This window comes from Zea mays, chromosome 10 (assembly GCF_902167145.1).
Source record: "Zea mays cultivar B73 chromosome 10, Zm-B73-REFERENCE-NAM-5.0, whole genome shotgun sequence".
Classification (NCBI taxonomy): domain Eukaryota; kingdom Viridiplantae; phylum Streptophyta; class Magnoliopsida; order Poales; family Poaceae; genus Zea; species Zea mays.
Genome location: NC_050105.1, coordinates 79977270 through 80005025, shown reverse-complemented (window position 1 = coordinate 80005025; position 27756 = coordinate 79977270). Strand labels below are relative to the sequence as shown.

Sequence of the window (27756 nt, the reverse complement as noted above, 5' to 3'; positions counted from 1 at the left end):
TCTGCGACCCAACATATATCGTCTATCTAATAGCCTGTGGAATTGCGACGACGTGGCACATTTCTATTGGCCCGAAACAAAGCCACGCGACGGACTACAAAGAGCATGGCTGCTGAAAATCGTTCACAGCTAGGCCTATGGGACACTGACACATGACGAGATGGTTTTTTTTCTAATGCATAGTGCACGTATGGTGATGGGATCGTGGGGCCCATGCAGTTCTCTTTTCCAGCCTATTTGCTCGGCGTTTGAACGTGGTCAGTTTTTCTTTCTTCTGCAACCTATACGCACATAGAGAAGAAGGCCGTTCGTCGGCTGCCGCGGCGTCTCACCGGAGGGGAGCAGGAATGAGCAAGGAAGGGCGACGCGGCGTAGGGGCTAGCTCACCGAGCAGGGCGAGCACGGGCTGGGCAAATCCGGTGGCCAGAGAGCGCTCGCCAGGGTCGGGCGGAGCTCGCGCAACGGGGCTTCGTCCGGCCAGGTGGGCACACTAGCAGCGCTGGCTGCGGCTGAGCGCAGGGCTGGCAAGGGGCAGGTTCAGGGGATCTTCAGGCGAGCTCCACGCAGGGGAAGGGAGCCACCGGGGCGCTGTGTCGCTCGGCCTCTGGCCAGGACGCACGCATCCACGGGAGGGAGCAGGCCGCTATGTCGGGATTCGCAGGGAGCTAGGAGTCCGAGGGGGTTGAAGACGACGAAGTCTTACCTTGCGACGACGCACGGCAGGAAGAGTCTTCCGCGGCGGTGCTCAACAGCGAACTCGGCGGGGCTCCCAGCGCGCAGCGAGCTCAAGTCTAGGCGCGACGTATGACGAGGTGTTGGGCAGCAGCAATGGTGGAGCTCCAGCGCGGTGAGACGCTGCGCAATGGCCATCGCAGATTCGCAGTGAGAGGATTTGGGAGAGAGAGAGGGTGTAGATGACGAGGGTCAATGTATTTTGAACAGGAGCAGCTTGGGCGGACGGTTTAGCGAGCGAGCTGCGACGTGGGGCGGTTCAGGCGGGGCTGAGGCAGTTGTGAGGAAGGAAAAAAAACATCTAACGCGTGGGTCCCAGTCTGTAGGGACAAGGCACGGCGAGCAAGCCTCTTGCTGGGCCAGCCCCGGTACCGGGACGGGTGGGAAAAGAATGTGTTTTTTCATTCCTTATACATAAATATAAATAGGTATATATATATGTATATATGTATATATGAATGTATTTATTTATTTATATTAGGTCATCCAAATTTAATATTTCCTTTTTTTTGAACGAAAACACCACCAAGACTATTTTTTAGCAACCAAGAAAATGTGTTTCAGCATGCAATACAACACACAAATATTTTCGAGTTTCCAAAATTTTATAGTTTTTCTCAAATACTAAATTTTAGGTATTTAATTAATATTAGAAAAACTAAAATTCATATTTAATACTCGAAGAGACGTTCCAAAGATTTGAAAAACTCTTGGAAACATCCTCGAGATACTTTAACCTGTTACGATAACATTTTGCACTCATAAACCCTTTGCATCGGCATGAATGCAAAAGTTCTTATAGAAATTTAGTTTATTAGGATTACACCTATATATAAAATAACTCTTCATCATTTAGAAAGAAAGATAAGAAAAGGAAGGAAAAGAGAGGGTAACACCTGAATTTGGTGAATATTAGAAAAGAAATTTTATACCCCCAAATTCAGTGAACCATGTACGTGCCAGGATCAGAAATTCACGTACACAGCGATTACATAAATGACTCATCATAGCACAATGCTTCGAATACAATAAAGAGTAAGTAATAATATAAAAGACTAGAGTCATTTACATAATATAATCAAAGTACCCAGAATAGAAACGTAGCCAACGTAAATAAACCCACCACAGGCAGCTGACTGGGGGTAGTCGCTAGCCTAATCCTCGAACTCATCGAAGCCCCGGAACTCCTGGAGATCCGCCTCGACGCCTTCTTCTTTACCTAAGCATAGATTGCACCAAAGGTAACCTGGTGTTTTGTGAAAGCAAGGGTGAGTACACATCAACATACTCAGCAAATGTCCCGTTTGGCTGAGGTGGACTAGCTTTATGTGGGGTTAAGCTCAAGCAGTTGCTTTTACTTGGTCAGGTATTTTATTATCAGTGGAAGCCAAATTTTAGTAATAACAAACCCGTGAACCATTTCCTCATCGAGGAACATCATTATCATCATCGAACCAAAATCATAAATAGAACCATTGTAACTCGAACCATTTGTATCTCTAATCAAAGAGGATCCCAAGGCTGCTCTTAACCGTGAGCACGGCTGATATAGCAGTTTCACTACCCTCTGCAGAGGTCGCACACTTTACCCATGAGCCGTGATTCCCTCTCTAGCCCGGGCTTGCAAGACCCTTATTCACTCCTAAGGTGAATGGCCAGGGATTGACTACGAAGCCTTTACAAAGATTCCCTAGAGGTCATAGCTGCCCGTTAGGTTTCTCCAGTTTGATAAACACAGTACCTCTCCCCGCAGGAGGGCGACTAAAAAGCAAAACGAAAGAACCTCGGCAGAGCAAGCACTGTGCCTGGACCCCATTGACGGCACGACGGCGAAGCAACTACACTTCTAGTTCCTCTAATTAATTAGCTAAGGGCACCCCATTCCACCCTCATGGTTGCACTGTTATCCCGGGTGGTCTCTCAACGAACAGGTCCTTACGGAGAGGTACTCAGGAAACAACCTGAGCCCCCTAGAGTATCACAAGATCATCAACATCATAAGGATAACAGTATCATAAATAGTCTCATCATGTTCATTGATTAAGTTAAAGCAATAGCAGAATGTTAACCATGATAACCCAAAGGTAAACAAGGATATGATAAATAGAAAGCTAGTCAATCCTTAGGTTTCAATTGAGTAATGCGGGACAATAAATTATAAGTGAATGGGACATAATAGGTCAGAGGACACTTGCCTTCACCAAACAGATGCTCAGGATCTTCAGCCTCGTAGAACTCGAAGAGTTCGATCTCTTGGTCGCCGAAGCTTGACTGTTGATTCCTCGAAGCTCGGAAATGGATCGCAGTCTATTTGCGACACGCAACGAATACAAACAGGCACAAGCAAACATATACTTGCATAAGAACATTACACCATACAATAAATATTATAGAGCGAGCAATATAAAATAGAGAGCGCTTCTACAGTTATGCGAGGAAAAGAACCGCGATAGTCGAAGCTACGGTCGAGGGGTTAGCGTGTTTACACTGAGAAAGTATTAATTAGAATATTAATCTAATAAATATTAGTCGAGCAAACCTTAAGTTAATTGTCTAAAATATGTGACCAGACGAATTAACGTTATTAACATGAGTGTTTATAAGCGAAAACAATTTATTATCACGCGCAGACGCCGCGCGACACACGTGAAAATGGCATGCGCGGCACACGAGAATGACGTGTGAGGACGCGCGACACTATGCAAAACAGTGCGTGGATGACGTGTGAAACAACGTACACGACAGTGCGCGACACGCGCGAGTCAACGTGACTACGCGCGCGAACAGCACGTGCGACACGAACGACACGCGACGACGTGCGTGAAACAACGTGTGGCCGGCACACGAAACAACGCACGCGCTAGCGCGCGAACGCCGTGCTCGAACAGCACGACAACAAGCACGTCATGCGAGGATCGCTACCAAATATCACGCACAAACTAAGCGAGTACTAATTAAGAATATTTGAGTTAGCATTAATCACAATAACATGTATTTATAAAGCGCAAGTAAAAAAACTATAAGTTAGTTTTAATTGGAAAGCCATTTTAGTGACTATCAAATAAACAATTAATTAATTAATTATAACACGGGTCGTGGCAAAATAATGCTACTAACACGTAATCGACATTATTATAAAGCTAACGCGACTGAAACGTGTCGAAACGGGTCTGCGACCCAACATATATCGTCTATCTAATAGCCTGTGGAATTGCGACGACGTGGCACATTTCTATTGGCCCGAAACAAAGCCACGCGACAGACTACAAAGAGCATGGCTGCTGAAAATCGTTCACAGCTAGGCCTATGGGACACTGACACATGACGAGATGGTTTTTTTTTCTAATGCATAGTGCACGTATGGTGATGGGATCGTGGGGCCCATGCAGTTCTCTTTTCCAGCCTATTTGCTCGGCGTTTGAACGTGGTCAGTTTTTCTTTCTTCTGCAACCTATACGCACATAGAGAAGAATGCCGTTCGTCGGCTGCCGCGGCGTCTCACCGGAGGGGAGCAGGAATGAGCAAGGAAGGGCAACGCGGCGTAGGGGCTAGCTCACCGGGCAGGGCGAGCACGGGCTGGGCAAATCTGGTGGCCAGAGAGCGCTCGCCAGGGTCGGGCGGAGCTCGCGCAACGGGGCTTCGTCCAGCCAGGTGGGCACACTAGCAGCGCTGGCTGCGGCTGAGCGCAGGGCTGGCAAGGGGCAGGTTCAGGGGATCTTCAGGCGAGCTCCACGCAGGGGAAGGGAGCCACCGGGGCGCTGTGTCGCTCGGCCTCTGGCCAGGACGCACGCATCCACGGGAGGGAGCAGGCCGCTATGTCGGGATTCGCAGGGAGCTAGGAGTCCGCGGGGGTTGAAGACGACGAAGTCTTACCTTGCGACGACGCACGGCAGGAAGAGTCTTCCGCGGCGGTGCTCAACAGCGAACTCGGCGGGGCTCCCAGCGCGCAGCGAGCTCAAGTCTAGGCGCGACGTATGACGAGGTGTTGGGCAGCAGCAATGGTGGAGCTCCAGCGCGGTGAGACGCTGCGCAACGGCCATCGCAGATTCGCAGTGAGAGGATTTGGGAGAGAGAGAGGGTGTAGATGACGAGGGTCAATGTATTTTGAACAGGAGCGGCTTGGGCGGACGGTTTAGCGAGCGAGCCGCGACGTGGGGCGGTTCAGGCGGGGCTGAGGCAGTTGTGAGGAAGGAAAAAAAAAACATCTGACGCGTGGGTCCCAGTCTGTAGGGACAAGGCACGGCGAGCAAGCCTCTTGCTGGGCCAGCCCCGGTACCGGGACGGGTGGGAAAAGAATGTGTTTTTTCATTCCTTATACATAAATATAAATAGGTATATATATATGTATATATGAATGTATTTATTTATTTATATTAGGTCATCCAAATTTAATATTTCCTTTTTTTTGAACGAAAACACCACCAAGACTATTTTTTAGCAACCAAGAAAATGTGTTTCAGCATGCAATACAACACACAAATATTTTCGAGTTTCCAAAAATTTATAGTTTTTCTCAAATACTAAATTTTAGGTATTTAATTAATATTAGAAAAACTAAAATTCATATTTAATACTCGAAGAGACGTTCCAAAGATTTGAAAAACTCTTGGAAACATCCTCGAGATACTTTAACCTGTTACGATAACATTTTGCACTCATAAACCCTTTGCATCGGCATGAATGCAAAAGTTCTTATAGAAATTTAGTTTATTAGGATTACACCTATATATAAAATAACTCTTCATCATTTAGAAAGAAAGATAAGAAAAGGAAGGAAAAGAGAGGGTAACACCTGAATTTGGTGAATATTAGAAAAGAAATTTTATACCCCCAAATTCAGGGCGTTACAGACGACAAGAAGGAAGATCACCAAGCAGGAGAGTTCCCCGAGGTCCGCGACTGCTTCATGATCTACGGTGGGCAAGCGGCGAATGCCTCGGCTCGGCATCGCAAGCAAGAGCGCCGGGAGGTATGCTCGGTGAAGGTGGCGGCGCCAGTCTACCTAGACTGGTCCGACAAGCTCATCACCTTCGACCAAGCCGACCACCCCGACCACGTGCCGAGCCCGGGGAAATACCCGCTCGTCGTCGACCCCGTCATCGGCGACGTCAGGCTCACCAAGGTCCTTATGGACGGAGGCAGCAGCCTCAACATCATCTACACCGAGACCCTCAGGCTCCTGCGTGTTGACCTGTCCTCCGTCCGAGCAGGCGCTGCGCCCTTCCATGGGATCATTCCCGGGATGCGCGTCCAGCCCCTCGGACAACTCGACCTTCCCGTCTGTTTCGGAACGCCCTCCAACTTCCGAAGGGAGACTCTGACGTTCGAGGTGGTCGGGTTCCGAGGAACCTACCACGCGGTACTGGGAAGGCCATGCTACGTGAAGTTCATGGCCGTCCCCAACTACACCTACCTGAAGCTCAAGATGCCGGGCCCCAACGGGGTCATCACCATCGGCCCCACGTACAAACACGTGTTCGAATGCGACGTGGAGTGCGTGGAGTATGCCGAGGCCCTCGCCGAGTCCGAGGCCCTCATCGCCGACTTGGAAAACCTCTCTAAGGAGGTGCCAGACGTGAAACGTCATGCCGGCAACTTCGAGCCAGTGGAGATGGTTAAGGCCGTCCCCCTCGACCCCAGCGGCGACGCCTCCAAGCAGATCCGGATCGGCTCCGGGCTCGACCCCAAATAGGAAGCAGTGCTCATCGACTTTCTCCGCGCGAACGCCGATGTCTTCGCGTGGAGTCCCTCGGACATGCCCGGCATACCGAGGGATGTCGCCGAGCACTCGCTGGACATTCGAGCTGGAGCTCGACCCGTCAAGCAGCCTCTGCGCCGATTCGACGAGGAGAAGCGCAGAGTGATAGGCGAGGAGATCCACAAGCTAATGGCAGCAGGGTTCATCAAAGAGGTATTCCATCCCGAATGGCTTGCCAACCCCGTGCTTGTGAGAAAGAAAGGGGGGAAATGGCGGATGTGTGTAGACTACACTGGTCTCAACAAAGCATGTCCGAAGGTTCCCTACCCTCTGCCTCGCATCGATCAAATCGTGGATACCACTGCTGGGTGCGAAACCCTGTCTTTCCTCGATGCCTACTTAGGGTATCATCAAATCAGGATGAAAGAGTCCGACCAGCTCGCGACTTCTTTCATCACGCCCTTCGGCATGTACTGCTATGTCACCATGTCGTTCGGCTTGAGGAATGCGGGCGCGACGTACCAGCGGTGCATGAACCATGTGTTCGGCGAACACATTGGCCGCACGGTCGAGGCCTACGTCGATGACATCGTAGTCAAGACGAGGAAAGCTTCTGACCTCCTTTCCGACCTTGAAGTGACATTCCGATGTCTCAAGGCGAAAGGCGTCAAGCTCAATCCCGAGAAGTGTGTCTTCGGGGTGCCCCGAGGCATGCTCTTGGGGTTCATCGTCTCCGAGCGGGGCATCGAAGCCAACCCGGAGAAGATTGCAGCCATCACCAGCATGGGGCCCATCAAGGACTTGAAAGGCGTACAGAGGGTCATGGGATGTCTCGTGGCTCTGAGCCGCTTCATCTCACGCCTCGGCGAAAGAGGTCTGCCTCTGTACCGCCTCTTAAGGAAGGCCGAGTGCTTCACTTGGACCCCTGAGGCCGAGGAAGCTCTCAGGAACTTGAAGGCGCTCCTCACAAAGGCGCCTATCTTGGTGCCTCCAGCTGACGGAGAAGCCCTCTTGGTCTACGTTGCCGCGACCACTCAGGTGGTTAGCGCCGCGATTGTGGTCGAGAGGCAAGAAGAGGGGCATGCATTGCCCGTTCAGAGGCCAGTTTACTTCGTCAGCGAGGTACTGTCCGAAACCAAGATCCGCTACCCACAAGTTCAGAAGCTGCTGTATGCAGTGATCCTGACGCGGCGGAAGTTGCGACACTACTTCGAGTCTCATCCGGTAACTGTGGTGTCATCCTTCCCCCTGGGGGAGATCATCCAGTGCCGAGAGGCCTCGGGTAGGATTGCAAAGTGGGTGGTGGAAATCATGGGCGAGACAATCTCGTTTGCACCTCGGAAGGCCATCATGTCCCAGGTTTTGGCGGACTTCGTGGCCGAATGGGTCGACACCCAGCTATCGACGGCTCCGATCCAACCGGAGCTCTGGACCATGTTTTTCTATGGGTCACTGATGAAGACGGGAGCCGGCGCGGGCCTACTCTTCATCTCGCCCCTCGGGAAACACCTACGCTATGTGCTACGCCTCCATTTCCCGGCGTCCAACAATGTGGCTGAGTATGAGGCTCTAGTCAACGGGTTGCGGATCGCCATCGAGCTAGGGGTCCGGCGCCTCAACGCCCGCGGTGACTCGCAGCTCATCATCGACCAAGTCATGAAGAACTCCCACTGCCGCGACCCGAAGATGGAGGCCTACTGCGATGAGGTTCAGCGCCTGGAAGACAAGTTCTACGGGCTCGAGCTCAACCACGTCGCTCGGCGCTACAACGAGACTGCGGACGAGCTGGCTAAAATAGCCTCGGGGCGAACAACGGTTCCCCCGGACGTCTTCTCCCGGGATCTGCATCAACCCTCCGTCAAGATCGACGACACGCCCGAGCCTGAGGCGCCCTCGACCCAGTCTGAGGTACCCTCGGTCCAGCCCGAGGTACCCTCGACACAGCCCGAGGCACCCTCAGCTCGGCCCGAGGTGCCCTCGGTTCAGCCCGAGGTACCCTCGGCCCCCGAGGGTGAGGCACTGCGCGTCGAGGAGGAGCGAAGCGGGGCCACGCCTGATCGAGACTGGCAGACCTCGTACCTGCAACTTCTCCACCAAGGAGAGCTACCCCTCGACCGAGCCGAAGCTCGGCGGGTGGCGCAGCGCGCCAAGTCGTTCGTCTTGCTGGGCGAAGAAAAGGAGCCCTACCACCGCAGCCCCTCAGGCATCCTCCAGCAATGCATCTTCGTCGCCGAAGGTCAGGAACTCCTGCGGGAGATACACTCGGGGGCTTGCGGCCATCACGCAGCGCCTCGAGCCCTTGTCGGGAATGCCTTCCGACAGGGCTTCTACTGGCCGACGGCGGTGGCCGACGCCACTAGAATTGTCCGCACCTGCGAAGGGTGTCAATTCTATGCGAAGCAGACCCACCTGCCCGCTCAGGCTCTGCAGACGATACCCATCACCTGGCCCTTTGCTGTGTGGGGCCTGGACCTCGTCGGCCCCTTGCAGAAGGCACCCGGGGGCTACACGCACCTGCTGCTCGCCATCGACAAATTCTCCAAGTGGATCGAGGTCCAACCTCTGAACAGCATCAGGTCCGAGCAGGCGGTGGCGTTCTTCACCAACATCATCCATCGCTTCGGGGTCCCAAACTCCGTCATCACCGACAACGGCACCCAGTTCACCGGCAGAAAGTTCTTGGACTTCTGCGAGGATCACCACATCCGGGTGGACTGGGCCACCGTGGCTCATCCCATGTCAAATGGGCAAGTAGAGCGTGCCAACGGCATGATTCTACAAGGGCTCAAGCCTCGGATCTACAACGACCTCAACAAGTTCGGCAAGCGATGGATGAAGGAACTCCCCTCGGTGGTCTGGAGTCTGAGGACAACACCAAGCCGAGCCATGGGTTTCACGTCGTTCTTCCTAGTCTACGGGGCCGAGGCCGTCTTGCCCACAGACCTGGAGTACGGCTCCCCGAGGACGAGGGCCTACAGCGATCAAAGCAACCAAGCTAGCCGAGAAGACTCGCTGGACCAGCTGGAAGAGGCTCGGGACAAGGCCTTACTACACTCGGCGCGGTACCAGCAGTCCCTGCGACGCTACCACGCCCGAGGGGTCCGGTCCCGAGACCTCCAGGTGGGCGACCTGGTGCTTCGGCTGCGACAAGACCCCCGAGGGAGGCACAAGCTCACGCCCCCCTGGGAGGGACCGTTCGTCATCGCCAAGGTTCTAAAGCCCGGAACGTACAAGCTGGCCAACAGTCAAGGCGAGGTCTACGGCAACGCTTGGAACATCCAACAGCTACGTCGCTTCTACCCTTAAGATGTTTTCAAGTTGTTCATATACCTCGCACCCACGCAAAGTTTAGTCATCAAGGAAGGGTCGGCCTCGCCTCGGCAAAGCCCGACCCTCCCTCGGGGGCTAAAAGGGGGGAACCCCCTCCGCGTTGAAACTTTCCTCGAAAAAAGATCTCTTCTGCCAGAATGTCTTTCGTGCTTTTTGACTACTTCGAAAAGTGGATCCTGAAAACGACGGAGTACACGTAAGCAGCCAAGGCTGACCGAGCCGAGGGACTCCTACGCCTCCGGGATACAGATACCTCACTCATCACCTTCTGTGATAAGTAACTCACGTTCGGATAAGTGATTCCGCGGACCGAACAAGTCTTCACGTTCGGAAGCTCTTCTGCCGAAGCGATCCTTCGAGCCTTCTCGACTGAGTCGGTGACAGAGCCTCATGGACGGGTAAAAGTGCGCGTAAGCGGCAAGGCCGACCGAGCCGAGGGACTCCCACGCCTCCGGGATACGGATACCTCACTCATCACCTTCCGCGAGAAGCAACTCTCGCTCGCACAAACATCCCTGTTACCGACAAAAAAGTCCAGATACTCGAAACAAGAGGAAAAGAGACACAGCTTTACAACACAGCGAGGGCGTGTTCTGGCCTCGGCGGCCGCAGGAGACACACGCTACAAGACAATCTGATCCTGCAGGCTCAGGTCTTGACGCTGGAAGGGGGCAGCAGCACCCTCGGCATCGACGACACCATCGGCGAGGTCCGACCTAGCCTCGGACGGCGACGCGGTCCAAAGATCTCCGCTCCGAAGGACGACGTCATCGCCACGACCGGGCCATCGCTGCCAGGGTCTCCTCCGGGAACCCGGCCCGAGCGGGCGGCTCGGCCGGTCGCCCCGAGGCCTCGGCCAGCCTTCCACCGAGGGCGCCAGCCCGACCCGAGGCATCGGCTGGTCAACTCCAGCGTCGGTCCCGCCAACGGACGACCCGGTTAGGCTTCGGCCAACCAGGTTTCATTTTTGAGCCAACTCTGCCCCTGTTCACGCTGATATCGCTACCCCTGGCCTCGGCTCATCCAAGAGCGGCCAAGGGGTCCCTTTAACTAAGCTAGAGGAGCCTCGGACAACAAGGCCGACCGAGCCAAGGGACTCCTACGCCTCCGGGATACGGATACCTCACTCGTCACCTTGACACGGGGCGACTCACGCTTGGTGAAGCGGTTCAGACAACCAACAGGCGAGTCTTAGTGCTCGAAAACGAGGAAAAAACACGGCTCCGTGCCAAAATCACATACATGTTCAGGCCTCGACAGCCACAATGAACAAAAACACTGACATTCAAAGTGCCATTACAAGCGGAACTCCGGTTCCCCCTCCGTAGGTACGAACAACCCCACTCGATGGGGGAGGGCCTGCGGAGCAACAGAAGACTGACGGGCGGCTCGCCGCCGCCCGCTCTGACAGCGACAACAACGACCCCCGCTCCGGGTGGCCGAACTGCAGCAGCGCAGGCCTCAGGGTGGGCGCTGCTGCAATCTTGCCCTCGCCCACGCCGACGCTCGAGGGGCGAGGACAAGTACAAAGAGCCGGAGGCCCGAAGGGCGGATGGTGGCGGTGATCCCGTCGGCGACGGGGACTTCTCGAGCCGCCTCCGCCTCGGCACCGACGGCAGGGGCCATCAGCCCTCCGGCAGATCCCCACTCAAATCCTCCCGGACGAGTGGGGCACCGACCTCCGCACGGAGGCGCCATACCGGTGCAAAGGCAGGACCACCACAGAACACGAACGCCGCCCTAGCAGCGCGTGGCATCTTGGGCGGTCCTCCCGTGCACACGGCGCGGCAGCCTCCTTCCGGCAGGAGGGGCCACCGGGAGCCCAGCCGACGAGCTCGACACGCTGGGGCTGACGACGCCCGCCGTCGACCAGCCCCGCGTTGTCGAAGTCCGACCCGCCTGCAGGGCCAGCGAGCGCCCTCTCCCTCGAACGCCGCAGGGGAGGGTGACCCACGAACCCGCGTGGGAGGTGGAGCTCCGGCTCAACCCAGCCTCCACCCCAGCGAGGATGATGAACATCCTTGAAGCTGAGGGTGGGACCAAGATCGCAGCCCGGCTTGCTTCTCCCCGCCCAAGGGCTGGTGGTCGCCGTCTCGGGTGACCGCCGGCGAAGGGGTGCAGCCGAGCTGGCTGATGAAAATCCTTGAAGCCGAACGATGGCTGAAAGGTACCAACTCCCACGGAGTTGCGTTCCTCCGACGATGAGGCGGAAAGACGACGGGTATCCCCCATCCGGGGGCTTGGAAGGTGGAAAGACACGATGCATAAGGGAGAGCGGAGACATGGTCACCTTCCAGAGGGGGTCACCCTCCTTTTAAAGGCGACTATCCCTACTTGCGTCCCCAGCCGTCACGGGCTGAGTCTTCTCCAACACGCTCCAAGGCCCTCCCCTGCGGCGCGGGGGCTGGGTCCCACATGTCATGCAAGCCGGCTCAGAGCAGAAGAAGCCAAACTGCCGTGCGCGGTGCGCACGACCGCCCAGCGGTTACAAGTGACCCTCCACTTTTGCCCAGACCAACGGGCGAAAGGGGCGGGCAGCCATGCAGGCGGCATGCAACCGCGCCAAGTGGGCGCACTTCTCCGACTCCCAACACACCCAGCATGGAGGCCCAGGCCCACGCGTCAGGCAACCGGCGCGCCGAATGCTTCGTGCATGCAACTGCACCGCCACTTGCGCCACCACCGCGCCTCCTCGATTGCGGAACCAATACCGCGACTCGAGGCGACCCAGCGCACGACCCAGCAGCGCCAGCCTGGCGCGGCGGTCAGTGCGGCCAAAAACGGGCCAGCAGTAATGACGGTGGCAGGCGGGCGGGAGCAGTGGTCACGTCGTCAGCCAAGCTCGCGTCCCATCCAGGGGCAGCGAGAGAACCCCCTCCCACGGCGTGAAGACAACGCGCCCGTGATCCGTTCCTCGAACGGCTCGCGCACGCGCAACGGCCGCCCCGCCAACCACTCACCCCGTCGCATTAACTCCGCGGCGGGACAGGAGGCGCCTCTGGCAGGAGGAGCGGGCGACGCTTCGCCTTCGCCATAATGACCGCGTCAGTAAAGGTACGCCGCGTCGTTCGATTTTGTATCCTTTTCCTTTTTTTCCTCTTTCTCTCTCTTGCAACAGGGACCGGGAAAGGGGGATACCCCGAAAAGGATCCTTCCCCGTGAAGGAACCAGGCTCCGAGCCTCCCTACTGATCAGAGGTTCGAAGGCTGGCCCCCCGGAAGGGTTCGACAGCCGCCTCAGATCGCGTGGGCCCTACACCCACTACTGGTCAGAGGTTCGAAGTCCGGCCCCTCGGAAGGGTACCACGGCCGCCTCAGGCTACTCGGGCTCCGCGCCCATTACTGATCAGGGGTTCGAAGGCTGGCCCCCGAAGGGTTCACAGCCGCCTCAGACGCCGAGCGAGGGATGACCATGGGTACGTTCGATACATAACCAAGGCTCGGGCTGCGCTCCCGAGGTACCCTAGGACATTTCCGAGACCAGCGGGAGCGATCTTGTAACGGAATCCCATCAGAGGGAGGCATCGAGCCCTCGGACCCCGTCGCCAGGGGACCGGGTCTGGCAGATCACCCACAGGTACTTTTGGGCGTGCCTCTGGGCCCCTAGCCGACCCCTAACGAACGGGGCACGGACGTCCACTCGGATTACCCGCTTGCAGCTCACCGGAGACACCATGTTCGGCGCCCATCGAGGGCAACATGGCGCTTTCCCCCCTCCTCCTTGCGAAAAGGCGACGCAGGGGCGTATGTAAAAAAGCCGAGTCTGTCCCTAATCGCCCTCTCGCCCTGTGCAGAGGCTCGGGGGCTGCTCTCGCAAACCCGGCTCCGGCCGAACCGTTGACAGCGTCAACATACCAGCCCGAGAACTTGGAACCCGACCGTACACCCGGGCTACGGCCAGCTCGCATGAGGGAACAACCAGACCAGCCGAAGCATTACGCGAGGCATTAAGACCTCGAAGGAGTGAAACCACTCCTCCGAGGCCTCGGGGGCTACACCCGGCGGGTGCGCTCGCGCGCACCCACCGGAACAAAATGCAACCGAGAAAGGCTGGTCCCCTTGCAAAAAAGTGCGACGAAAGCCTCCAAGCGAGTGCTAACACTCCCTTCGAGGCTCGGGGGCTACTGTCGGGGACCATAATTAGGGGTACCCTCAAGACTCCTAATTCTCAGCTGGTAACCCTCATCAGCATAAAGCTGCTAAGGCCTGATGGGTGCGATTAAGTCAGGGATCAGTCCATTCGAGCGACTCAATCACGCCTCGCCCGAGCCTAGCCTCGGACAAGGGCAGCCAACCCCGGAGGATTTCCGTCTCGCCCGAGGCCCCCCTCCAACGGCGAACATATTCCCGGCTCGCCCGAGGCCCTGCCTTCACTAAGAAGCAACCCTGACTAAATCGCCGCACCGACCGACCAAATCGCAGGAGCATTTAATGCGAAGGTGGCCTGACACCTTTATCCTGACGCGCGCCCCCCGGTAGAGCCGAAGTGACCGCCGTCACTTCGCCGCTCCACTGACCAGCCTGACAGAAGGACAGCGCCGCCTGCGCCACTCCGACTGCAGTGCCACTTGACAGAGTGAGACTGACAGGCAGTCAGGCCCTGCAGAAGGCACCATAGGAAGCTCCGCTTCGCCCGACCCAGGGCTCGGACTCGGGCTAAGTCCTGGAAGACGGCGAACTCCGCTCCGCCCGACCCAGGGCTCGGACTCGGGCTAAGTCCCGGAAGACGGCGAACTCCGCTCCGCCCGACCTAGGGCTCGGACTCGGGCTCAGCCCCAGAACACGGCGAACTCCGCTCCGCCCGACCCAGGGCTCGGACTCGGGCTCAGCCTCAGAAGACGGCGAACTCTGCTCCGCCCGACCCAGGGCTCGGACTCGGGCTCAGCCCCAGAAGACGACGAACTCCGCTTCGCCCGACCCCAGGGCTCGGACTCCGCCCTGGCCTCAGCCGACGGCCTCCGCCTCGCCCGACCAAGGGGCTCGGACTCGGCCTCGGCCACGGAAGACAGACTCGACCTCGGCTTCGGAGGAGCCTCCACATTGCCCAACCTAGGGCGCAGACCGGCCACGTCAACAGGAGGCGCCATCATCACCCTACCCCGAGCTGACTCGGGCCGCTGGGAACAAGACCGGTGTCCCATCTGGCTAGCTCCGCCAGATAGGCAATGATGGCGCCCCGCATACTCTGTGACGACGGCGGCTCTCAGCCCCCTTACAAAAGCAAGAGGACGTCAACAAGGACCCAACCGCTCCGACAGCTGTCCCTCCGCCAGGCTCCATCGCTCCTCCGATGGCCACGACATCACACCAGCTGGGTGCCAAAATCTCTCCGGCTGCCACAATGGCATGTACTTAGGGCGCTAGCTCCCCTCCGCTAGACACGTAGCACTCTGCTACACCCCCCATTGTACACCTGGATCCTCTCCTTACGCCTATAAAAGGAAGGACCAGGGCCCTCTTAGAGAAGGTGGGCCGCGCGGGGACGAGGGCGAGACAGGCGCTCGCTTGGAGCCGCTCGCTCCCTCTCCCGCGTGGACGCTTGTAACCCCCTACTGCAAGCGCACCCGACCTGGGCGCGGGACGAACACGAAGGCCGCGGGATTCCCACCTCTCTCACGCCGGTCTCCGGTCGCCTCGCTCTCCCCCCTTCGCGCTCGCCCTCGCGCTCGACCCATCTGGGCTGGGGCACGCGGCGACACTCACTCGTCGGCCCAGGGACCCCCCGGTCTCGAAACGCCGACAATTCTTTCCAAAATTTTGGGTATTACATGGCAACATCGTGAATGTCTTATGTAACTTTTTTATTTTGGAACTACTAATGTTCGATTAACATTTTAACATGTTTGAATGTCTTGTGTATTCATCTTTCCTAACTAATCTGAAGTAAGATTGAAATAAATGTTTTCCTTTCTATTTTCTATGTTTTTGTATGAAAAGGGCTAGCCACGTTACATTTGTTTATACTCATAACCGTCATATCCCAGATTAGCTGTTTATTGTTCATCTGTATATCACATACTAGAAGATGCAATTTACAATGTTGATTAATTCAATTTTTTTATCTCAATTGTGATCCCTTTAAAATGTTGATTAATTCAATTTTTGGTTTAAATATCTCGTCAAAATAATTTACTTGCTGAGATGTTTTCATCTCACTCTTGCATTACTCAATGCAGGTACTTGATTCATGTTGGGAATGAGGGAAGTAGCAGCACGTCCACCGTCACTCTCATAATAATGCTGCCTAGGCACAGCCATGATTTAATTAGAAACTTCTTGTCAAGGATGTTTGTTTTTAACTAGTCGTGCACACTAGTTAATTCAGTTTATGACGTTATGGTTATCTTCCCATTACTAGCAGATTATTAATGTCTAGTATGTTTTCTTATCATGATATCTGTTTATACTCTGTTGCTTCCACGTTTATGCAAATTTTCAAAGGAGATGCTGTCAAAATTTTATATATGAATGATAGTTGTGTAGTTTAGTAGCATTTCAGGGTGTTTGTGGATCCCGGGGTTTTACAGTTGGTATCAAAGCATAAGCTTTAGATTCTTGGCAATTTGAAGATAAATTTGACACACTTGCACATATAGGAAGGGTATGGGTTCAAATATCTTTGATATATGTTAATGTCTTTGAAGTGCAGATGATATAATTTCACCCTCCCTATTCCTTTACGGTGATGTGGTAAGTTGTTATGACTTAATGCCTGATATAATTCATTTCTAAATTTTGATATTGTTGTATTAATACGATTGATATTGCTGGTCTTTTGTGAGATTGAAGTTGTTATTATGCTTGTGATATACATGTATGCCTATGTTGTTGTCAACATGTTTTTCATGGTTGAGTTTTATTACAATAATATTGTTATATATGTTTGATTGAGGATGTTTCTAAGAGGAGTGTGAATTGCGTGTTTTGGGTTACAAGGTAACCATCGATTTGGATTTAAGTTGTTGGGCGGTTGGTGGATAGCTCCAACTATCTTTGTAAGGAATGATTGTTTATGCTGAGAAACCAGTTCTGAAAGAAATGAATATTGGTACTTTTATATGGATTTTGGGGGAAGTCTTTACATAGCTAGCCAGAGTGGTTTACATGTCTCCCTTCTATCTTGTGTTTTAGTAGCCACAAAGCCTAGATGTGGTTTAAAGTGGTTGCATGTTAGTCATGCTCATTGTAGAATAAATCTTTGATTTTCTTGATCCATTGATTATATATTAATACGTTGAGGATCTAATGGTTATCTCCCTGATGCATGCTTGTGGAGCCATTGTTGGACCACTTATCTATTGGTTTGAATGAAGTCATTGCCTAGCCTAGAGTTGGTTGGGTGTGGTTAGTCACCTATTCCTAAATGATGTGGTTTTTACATCAGTTTGAGATGTTTGTCAAATGTGTGAAGAATTACGGGGTTATTATTGACCCTGTATGTCTGGTACTTTGAGTGCATCGTATGATAGAATGAAATGTAAGTTTCTGAACTACAGTAGATGAAGACTTATGTTATGTGTAGGTTAACCTTACTAGTTTGGATATTTTTCTTAGTTGAGTTTTGGATGAAGTATAGTGACATTGATTAAGCAAGTATTGTGTTGTTGTTGTGCTGTCAGTGCTCTTTGTGGAGTTTTGGCATTTCTTCGATGAACTGTGCCGCGTAGAATGTTATTGGCTTCTTGTCGGCTTTATTGCTCCATTAGTTCTGTAGACTTTCTCCCTTTTGTGGGGTGCAAAGAATGTGAGATTACATGATTATCTTTTCATGATGGCAAGAACAAGCTTTAGGATGATTAGGAGTTTTGTTTCAATAGAACCACTTGTTTTGTGGTGCTTTGAGGCGAGGTATTTGATCTTCTTATACATTAATCTGGTGTAGATGTTTCACCATTGAATTAAAATGAATTGTTGAAGCTGGTAAGGGTTGTGCTTAGTGCATATTACCCCTTCATAAAAGAGTGTTGTTTGAAGACATTGATGTTGATGTATAGCTGCATCCAAATTCGATGGTGTGAAATCGTAGTGTTGATTGCATCTATGACTTGCTTTGAGCTTCATTGCATGTTGATTCATGCTGGATATCAGGTTGTGTAGTTTCCTTAGACAATTAGTCCGAGGTAGAAGTTCTTGTGTTAATTAAGACCAATAATGGACCCATGTTTTGAATGATGGTGCTATAACGGGTACCTTGGATGCTTTGCTTGGAGTGGTCGAATTCGAGGACGAATTCTTTTTAAGGGGGGTAGAGTGTGATATCCAATTTTCTGAAAAAGAAGTTAAATTTCTTTTTCTCTTTTCTTTCATGTTCTGTGGCATTGGGGTTTGGAGTTTCAGGAGGCATTCCTCAGGGAAAAAGTAGATCTTTTGGCATTTTTTTCCGCAGGGGTAGGGAGCTCAGATGGGAGAGCGTGTTGGGCCTTTGATCTCGATCCGATGGATGGGAGCCCCCCTTCCCAACCCTAGCCGACCCCCTCCCCTTCTCCCAGTTGGTTGCAGTCGCCCCCACCCTTTCCACCCCTTTGGCCGCCGCCCCCCTCCCTCTCCTCCCCTTGGGAAGCAGCCCTCTACCCTTTCCACGACTTCCTCCTCCCTCTAGATCTCCCCCCCACGCAGCAAGGATCGAGAAGAGGAGGAGCACGTTGAATTGAAGAGGGAGAGAGGATCAAGGAGATGTTCTTCCCCATCTCTTCTTGAAGATTTTCTTGGGGAAAACCTAGGTATGGATGAAATCCTTGTTCCTCCCTGTAATTATGTGCTTTTGGAGGTTGTGTATCACGGAGATTAAAGGATTAGAGGTTGGATTAGATGTGGGGTTAGGTTTTGATCTCGAATTTAGTTTTCTGCAGAATGACAGATTCGATAGTTTCTGTTCATACTAGTTTTCCGTGGTCTTAGTTGTCTCAAAAAAATAAAAAGTCTATATATGAGTCGTAGATAATTTGTATATATTTCCGTGGCCGTGAAGAACACCTAAATCGGACATCAGATCAGAAAGTAATTGCAGTTTGATTATAGCAGTTTTTCAGTCTCACAATTCTGTGTAGAATCTGTTCTCTTAAGATTTAGGCAATTTTATCAACAGAATTAAACTTTAGGTTGGTAACAGAAGTTGTATATAATTTCATAAGCTTTCCATATTGTTAAAGAGTGCATTCATATGAATTTTGAAACTCCAGTTATGTTTGTTTTACTGTGGCTGTTCCTGTTTACCTGACAAAAATGAGCAGGTCTGTTCACTGGTAGGTTTCATCTAGTAAATAGCCGAATTGGCTCTTCCAACTATGGAGACTTTTGTAGACGGATAAAAGTTCTTACTGTCAGAAGAATTTCATAATTTTTTGTTGAGTAATTTGGGAGATATCAAATTTGAAGTTAACTATGCTGCTGTCTGAAACAGATTCAGTCAGTTATCTTGTCAGATGTTTTAGAACTTATAGATGGCAAAATTTAATTATCCATTGAATACCGAAGTTGTAGAGTATTTTGTGTAAAAACTCCTAGAGTATTTGTTTGATATCACCACTGTTATAATTTTAAAGATACAAAATTAACAAACAGCGCTGCTGCTGTTTGGCATGTGGTTCAGGGTGGGAGTCATTCCACCAGGTCTTGGTTTCAAGTGTAGGAGCGATTTGTTGATTGTCGGAAAATGTTTGTGAAATATATGTACTAAGTTTTATGCCCCACAGCAGGTGTCTACACTCCGGATCATGCCTAGTACATTTTTCTTCTTCGATGAAGGCAAGTGAATGTAGCGGTGGTTGCTACCGTTTTGACTTGTTGTTTCATCGTCTACACTCTAATATTCAGAATCATCGAATTCTTTCATAATTGAACTCTATGGTGATGCTTTACTTGATTGTATTATATTGATGCTTAATCATATATTGATGATGATGAAGATTCGAGTATGACCCACGAGATTAATTCACACCCCTGAAGGTGAATGAAGTAATATTTGAGGTTTGTATTGTGTCTGAAGGTAAACGAAGTATTATTTGAGGTTTGTATTGTATCTGAAGGTAAACGAAGTATTGTTTGAGGTTTGTATTGTATATGAAGGAAGTGAAGTATATTGATAAATGCAGCATGCCATATACATTGCATGATTCACTTGCATCTGAAGTTTTGTCGTGACCTATGGTCCGACCGTACCCGTACAACTTAGCATCGTACGTTGCCCGAGGAGGGGTACGATGGGGCTTCATACCCTTAGAGGTATGAAGGTAGAGGACATATGCATTGCATTCATATGCATTCATTAAAGTGATATTTGCAGATGGTGTGGTTTTATACTCTAAGAGGTATGAAGGCAGTGTACTTACACATTGTGTTAGGGGCCTTCGTCCTCCGAAGGTCCTCAAAAACATAACTTAACAATGTCTTCCAAGTATGGTTTATGGACATGTATCTTTGGATTCATGATAAAAGCGTACACAATGAGGTATCTCTGAAGCTGTGCGCAAGGGAGCTTCGGCTAAATCGCAGAAAAGGAAACCGACTTAAAAGGGAAAAAGCTATTCAGTCCTCATAGATTTTTCTATAGGCCAATAGTAAATGTAAAGGGCATGATTGTAATTTCTCATAGGCTGTGTCCTGTGCCTATAAATAGGTGAACAGTACCCCCGTACTGTTCACACTGACTTGTACTCGCTTTCGCGTCACACTTGTACTCTCTTGCCTTCTATCAAGCCGAAGGTACTTTTGTAATCCAATATTGTTCTTACCTTTCCATGATTGTATAATTAAGAATAAATGATATGATATGATTGTTTATGTTGTTTTCTACACACCATACGTTTCTCCTTCTATTTTATCATATACTGCATTGATGAAGGTATGTCCTTCATGACCTTCGTCTGAAGATCATTATATCCTAAGGGAAATAATGTTTCGAAGGACGATGGGCTTTAACATTTAACATCTTGTGTTGCCCAACGGAGCGACAAAGCCCACCTGAAAGGGAATTAGGCTTACACCTAGTTCCTAATTGATTTTGGTGGTTGAATTGTCCAACACAAATAAATGGACTAACTAGTTTGCTCTAGTGTATAAGTTATACAGGTGTCAAAGGTTCACACTTAGCCAATAAAAAGACCAAGTATGGGGTTCAACAAAGAGAGCAAGGGATAACCGAAGGCACCTCTCGTCTGGCGCACCGGACTGTCCGGTGCACCAGAGGACTCCAAGTCATACTCATCACCTTCTGGAAAATCCAGAGGCGCTCCGCTATAATTCACCGGACTGTCCGGTGCCCCAGGGAAGAGCGGCTCTGGAACTCGCCAGCCTCGGGAAATTGCTCCGCTATAATTCACCGGACTGTCCGGTGTACACCGGACTGTCCGGTGAATCAGCAGAGCAACGGCTACTTCGCGCCAACGGTCACCTGCAGGCACATTTAATGCGCGCCAGAAGCGCGCAGAAGTCAGGCACGCGCGAGACGGTGCACCGGACAATCTACAGTACTTGTCCGGTGTACACCGGATAGCCAGGCGGGCCCAGAAGTCAGAAGCTCCAACGGTCGAATCCCAACGGCCTGATGACGTGGCTGGCGCACCGGACATGTCCGGTGTGCACCGGACTGTCCGGTGTGCCATACGACAGTCAGCCACCACCAAACGACTAGTTTGGTGGTTGGGGCTATAAATACCCCCAACCACCCCACATTCAAGTCATCCAAGTTTTCCCACTTCTTCAACTACTTACAAGAGCTCTAGCATTCAATTCTAGACACACCAAAGTGATCAAATCCTCTCCAAACTCCACACAACGCCCTAGTGATTAGAGAGAGAGATTTGCTTGTGTTCTTTCGAGCTCTTGCGCTTGGATTGCTTTCTTCTTTCTTGATTCTTTATTGCGATCAAACTCACTTGTAATTGAGGCAAGAGACACCAATCTTGTGGTGGTCCTTGTGGGAACTTTGTGTTCCAAGCATTTGAGAAGAGAAAGCTCACTCGGTCCGAGGGACCGTTTGAGAGAGGGAAAGGGTTGAAAGAGACCCGGTCTTTGTGACCACCTCAACGGGGAGTAGGTTTGCGAGAACCGAACCTCGGTAAAACAAATCCACGTGTCTCACTCCTTATTCGCTTGCGATTTGTTTTTCAACCTCTCTCGCGGACTCAATTATATTTCTAACGCTAACCCGGCTTGTAGTTGTGATTATTTTTAAGAATTTCAGTTTCGCCCTATTCACCCCCCTCTAGGCGACTTTCAATTGGTATCAAAGCCCGGTGCTTCATTAGAGCCTAACCGCTCGAAGCGATGTCGGAAGAACTCGCCAAGAAGGAGATGGAGACCGGCGACAAGCCCGCTACAAGCCACGGGAAGGCTTCATCGGAAGAGTCCCACAACAAGGAGAAGAAGAAGGAGAAGAAGAAGGAGAAAAAGACTTCTTCTCACAAGTCGCATCGGAGTGGCGACAAAATAAAGAAGATGAGGGAGGTGGTCTACTACGAGACCGACACTTCATCACCTTCTACCTCCGGCTCCGACGCGCCCTCCATAACTTCTAAGCGTCGTGAGCGCAAGAAGTTTAGTAAGATCCCCTTACACTATCCTCGTACTTCTAGACATACTCCATTACTTTCCGTTCCATTAGGCAAACCGCCAACCTTTGACGGTGAAGACTATGCTAGGTGGAGTGATTTAATGAAATTTCATCTAACCTCACTCCACAAAAGTATATGGAATGTTGTTGAGTTTGGAGCACAGGTACCATCCGTAGGGGATGAGGATTATGATGAGGACGAAGTGGCCCAAATCGAGCACTTCAACTCCCAAGCCACAACCATACTCCTCGCCTTTCTAAGTAGGGAGGAGTACAACAAGGTGCAAGGACTAAAAAGCGCCAAGGAAGTTTGGGACGTGCTCAAGACGACACACGAGGGTGATGAACTCACCAACATCACTAAGTGGGAAACGATCGAGGGGGAGCTCGGTCGCTTCCGTCTTCGCCAAGGGGAGGAGCCACAAGATATGTACAACCGGCTCAAGACCTTGGTGAATCATGTGCGCAACCTCGGGAGCAAAAAGTGGGATGACCACGAGGTGATTAAGGTTATTCTAAGATGTGGCAGAACCTCCCAAGTTATCGGGCCCACATGCACCTGTCCTTGTCTCAAAGACCTCAAACAGCTATGCGTGTGCACCAAACAACTTAACAGGATCTGTCCGATGCCCCGAGGACCCCGGATAAACCACGAACAACCAGGATCGCAAGATTAAGTAAACACAAATCACATACCAACATTTGTAGCGGAAATAAATTCTTTATTGCAAAATGATTACATGTTACAATAAGTTTACATTATACAATTATCGGAGTGATTACAAAAGAAAGTGATTCGAAAGAATTACAATTTAAAATCTATAAAATACTTATAGGGTTTAAAATACATGCTAGCTTAAGTGACAATCCTCAATAAAGAAGCCAAAGATGGGATATACTTATATAAGAAGGCCGAGCCCACCGGCACTTAGCACCATCCACAACAGAACAAAATTATAACCTGAAAACAACAGGGAATAAAACCCTGAGTACGCAATTACTCAGCAAGACTTACCCGACTAAAGAAAAGACTCTCAAGGGTATGCTGGCTTTTGGGAATCAAGGTAAAGCTCATCAAAGTTCAAGGACTCATTTTGCAGAAAAGCTTACTAGAAGTGGGTCCTTAAGCCAAGTTTTATTTCACAAGTTAGTTTATTAACTGAATCTTCTAGCCTGAATCTAGCATTTTCCTAATCTAGATATTCACTTGACCTACACTAGGTTGCTTTTAAAATCCAAATTTTTGTTTCGCTTGTTATCTACGATGAAGGGCAGCGATCCAGTCTTCATATCCGAGAAGTAACGGCGATCCGAATCGATTAATACCCAGCTGGGGATCTCCAACCACACGACATATGTAGCACTTAACCCTTGCATATGTCTACCATTCCCACGGGTCCTCCACTACGTGAACCGGTCCGCGCCACCCGAGAGTACGGTACTCCACCATCCAGCCACGTGCCAGGTGGGTACACGCCACTCCCGCCATCTCTCCACTCCCAGTGCGCGATTGTCTTTTCACATATGGAGTAGCCGGGTTCAGGCTTACCCATGACGAGGTATGTGGCCAGTTAAAAGGTCCTAGATCAACAGGCCTACGATCGGTACGGTCCTTGAACGACACAGACGGGCGACCTGTCCAGCTCAACGTCTGGTCTCATTTTAAACAAATTCTCAAAGTTTGATACCTGACAGAGGTACCCTGCTTGAATGATGAATTCATCCCCGCGGAGGATGCCTCCATCATCCCAAGCCCTTTTTCTTTTTTAAAAAATCATGAGTCATAGATCAAAAACATTTTTCTTAATCTATAAGCATAACTAAGCATTACTAGTTTTTATAAAATAGGTAACAAGGTATGATAATCAATCTTTCAAGGATGGTAATGCATCAAGTGTTTAATCATTCAACTCCTATTACCTAATGCAGCATATAAGTGATAAAATTTTGTAATACAAGGAAGGTGGCAAATGCACCGGGGCTTGCCTGGGATAACACTATGTTAGTGTTGTTAGATGATGGCCACTTGACGATCAACTTTTATTCTGACACCCGCTTAGTTCATCTAGCTTCAGGATCATCGGCCGACATCGTCTTGTGAGTTGTTTTGATCCACACCCTTCGCTTCGCACGATTTTCAACTAGCGTACCTAATTAGATGTACAATGCACATGTATAAACATAAGGAAAAATAACACAACATATTACACACAATAAATAATTAAGCACAATGACAAGGCGCTGCAACACTTGTGAGAAAATACTAGACGCCAACAAATGACTAAGTACAACAAGGACGACCACGGGTTCTAACCCAAACATCGAGAAACTTTAAACGAATACAAGTCCTATCGTACTTAGGTAGAGTATAATACAAAAGATTCATCCGATTAAATTCACTATAACTGGCTTCTAGGACTAACATATGGAGAGAAGCAAACTAACACATTTAACACAATTAGCCTAAACAGACTTATCAGCTAATTATTGAAATGCTACATTTATCTCTTGCATTATTATTTATACCACACATCGCTCATGCAGAACTAATTTAATTTTACTTCGTATTACTGATTTCACCATACTTACACAAATCTAAATAGTCGCAACTCATTTACATTCATCAAGGTATTTACCTCCTCCTTAATTCAATCAAGTCTAAAGCAAACATTTAGAAAGAATGAACTGACCATATATAACAAAGAATTTGGATAAACACTTCATATGCAACAAGTTTTCATCAATCAAGGATCAAGGATTGACTAATCCTTCCTAGGCAAACAAAAATGACACCAAGAAATCAGTTTAACACATGCAGATTTTCTAGACAGCAGCATAGTGGTTAACTGTTTTATTCATAACTTACACAATATTCATCCAAAAATAGTAAACTAAGACTTTTTGGAAAGCTTATAAAATCCTCTATAATTTTGGTATTATCATCACAATGAGATTCGACATTTAAAAATGTCAAACAGTACTAAACGCAATTTCTGTCCAGATTTGGACAGAATTCGACTACTTACTTCATTAATTCATAACTAGAGTTTCAGGCACCCAAATCAGGTGATTCTAGACTTTTTAGAAAGCTAGTAAAATTGTCTACAACTTATTTATAAACATCTCAAGGTAATTCAATGTGTATCGAAGTCAGTTAATACAAACAAGCATTGTTGTCCAGATTTTGACAGCTTCAAACATCACATTTCAAACAGCCATAACCTGACTTCTAGACCACCAAAAAGGATGATCCAAAATTTGTTGGAAGGCTTAAGAAAAGTACTATAATTCTCCTATAATTACTAAGAGCTGATTCTCAGTTTAACTTGGACAAACAAGGTCATTTTCGAAATCAGTACAGAATCTGGACAGATTCTGAAACTGGACTTCGAAAAATCATAACTTCTAAACTACTAGACCTATGGTCATGAAATTTTAGCACAAGCAAGATAAAGAAATTATCTACAACTTTTATATATAACACTTTCACAGAAAACATGATTTATTTCACTAAACTACCTGCATACTAAAACTAAACACAGTCCAAACAGCAAGTCCAAACAGCAAATATTCAGTTTACTCCTATAATTATCATGTGCTTGGCACTTTCGAATTACATATATAGATTAATTCTACTTTCCATTCGAACGGCAACCATATTATCGCACACAACTAAAACATTTCATCACATCAAATACCATTACAACAATAATTATATAACCAAATCATTCATTAACTAAGTAGTCGGAGAAATGACTTGGCTCACCACATCATGCTCCGACTCGATTTCAGCAAGAACGAAGACGGCCACCAGTTCGAGCATACCATCGAACACCTAAGGAGCGTTGAACTTAACCTTCTTCTCCACCTAATTCTCCAAGGATTTTACTCCATATCGCACACATCAACACACATAAAACCTCACATCAGCAGGGTATTAATAAGAACTAGTAAAACAACAAAGGGATTTAGAAATCACCATGGGAGCAGCAGAGGTGGTCGGCCATGGGAACAAGGGAGGGGCTGGGGGCATCCACTTGCTGCAGAAAAGGGGAGGGCACTGCTTGCTGCGATATTCTGTCGAACACGTCGAGGGCGCGACACGATGGGGTTTCATGGTTGTTGCTGCTATACCGCGACCGGGCTTGAAGATAATCTAGTGCAGGAGCAACCGGCAATGGCGAGGTGGAGGTCCGGCCATCAGGGGCGCCAGCCATGGAGGGAGTCCCCTGCGCTGAACCAGAGAGGAGGGGTCGCCGGCTTGGAGGAGCAGAGAGTGCCATGGTTGGGGCGTCAGCTTGGAGAGGGGTAGCGAGCAGCATCGGCTTGGAGAGCTAGAGCCAGGGAGGGACAAGGGCAGCTGCTGTTCCACAGCTGTAACCAGAGAAGGAGACGCCAGGGGGAGGAGCAGAGGGCGCGGCCATGGGCGACTAGGGGAAGGAGTGCGCCATAGGAGGGAGAAATGGATGGAGCGGGGAGCAGGACGGATGCCGCGGCCAGAGGAAGTCGAGGTCGACGGCGTCCATGGCTGGGGCAGGGGCGAGCGCCAGAGAATAGGAACGGCGAGCAGGGAGGGCGGTCGGTGCTGTTGCCAGCAGCAGGAAGCGCCGCCATGGAAAGCAAGGGCGGCAGCTAGAGGATGAGAACAAGCGTCGGCTTGTGCAGGTGATGAGGACGTACGGGAGGTTCCAGAAATTGAGTACGTGGAAGAATTCCGGAAATTTCTGGGCATGAGGTGGATGAGATCGGCACCACGAATGGTGGCTTCACGAAGGGGATAAGTCAGAGGGTTTAGGCGGTGGAAGGGAGAAAAGAAATTCAGATTCTTTTTTTTTATTTTCTCCAATTTTTGTTACAAAAGACTACACAGATAATTTAGTTCACAGATTAGGTCTGCGCGAGATGTAACCGAACGAAACAAAAGATACCAGTCAAACTAGTACAGACTGCGCTTGATTTAATTTAGAGCAGATAACTTACTGGACGAATAAATTTCAATTATAAATCCTCAAACGCGATTTCTCAGTAGACGAGGGAGACGAAATTATTTTGCACCAAAAACTTTAGTTGTCGAGATCCGCTTAATTTACCTGGGACAAGATGGTATTGTTTCATTGATTTATCTGAGATCAAATAAATTCGCACGCCACCAAATACTTGGATTTCGCTGCCATAAATAGCGTGCAGGATGAAACCAACCTCAATTATCTACTTTGTGTGTGTTTTCCTCGAATAACACGTGCAGTCCAGATTTATGGAATCAATCGATACCCAAATTTTACACTCGCTAGCACATCGGACATGCGACAGCGGAGTGACGGAAAGCGCGACACGTAGTGAAGAGTTGAATCGGTGGCCGATTTGGATAAACAAAAGGGATAGTGGTAGAGAGATAAGGTGCACACGGGGACCTCCGTGGAGACGATACGTGTCTTTCACGTAAATGA

General features: G+C 50.0%; 2 protein-coding genes and 1 long non-coding RNA gene across 3 annotated transcripts; 1 reads left to right on the top strand and 2 right to left on the bottom strand.

Moving 5' to 3' along the window:
* Positions 1-1762: 1762 nt before the first annotated feature.
* Positions 1763-5073, bottom strand: LOC103641273 (uncharacterized). The gene is made up of 3 exons (XM_008664629.4): positions 4606-5073; positions 2928-3039; positions 1763-1978 (listed from the first exon to the last, which is right to left on the bottom strand). Exons 1-3 carry the CDS (start codon positions 4770-4772, stop codon positions 1952-1954), a joined length of 306 nt encoding a protein of 101 aa, XP_008662851.1. The 5' UTR covers positions 4773-5073; the 3' UTR covers positions 1763-1951.
* Positions 5074-23111: 18038 nt separating this feature from the next.
* Positions 23112-26961, bottom strand: LOC100274915 (uncharacterized). The gene is made up of 3 exons (NR_159974.1): positions 26076-26961; positions 24296-24459; positions 23112-23270 (listed from the first exon to the last, which is right to left on the bottom strand). It is a non-coding gene; the product is annotated as an uncharacterized lncRNA (long non-coding RNA).
* On the top strand, positions 25953-26955 carry LOC118473560 (uncharacterized). The gene has a single exon (XM_035963401.1). It carries the CDS (start codon positions 26082-26084, stop codon positions 26619-26621), a length of 540 nt encoding a protein of 179 aa, XP_035819294.1. The 5' UTR covers positions 25953-26081; the 3' UTR covers positions 26622-26955.
* Positions 26962-27756: the final 795 nt, after the last annotated feature.

Bases quoted from the DNA above. Each gene is read 5' to 3' on its own strand.
- LOC103641273 (XM_008664629.4), bottom strand. From the start codon at position 4,772: ATGGCCGTTGCGCAGCGTCTCACCGCGCTGGAGCTCCACCATTGCTGC. The intron at 3,040-4,605 runs GTAAGACTTCGT...TGTCGCAAATAG, and splicing joins CTGCCGTGCGTCGTCGCAAG to ACTGCGATCCATTTCCGAGC. The intron at 1,979-2,927 runs GCAAGTGTCCTC...ACAAAACACCAG, and splicing joins TGAGCATCTGTTTGGTGAAG to GTTACCTTTGGTGCAATCTA.
- LOC118473560 (XM_035963401.1), top strand. From the start codon at position 26,082: ATGCTCCGACTCGATTTCAGCAAGAACGAAGACGGCCACCAGTTCGAG.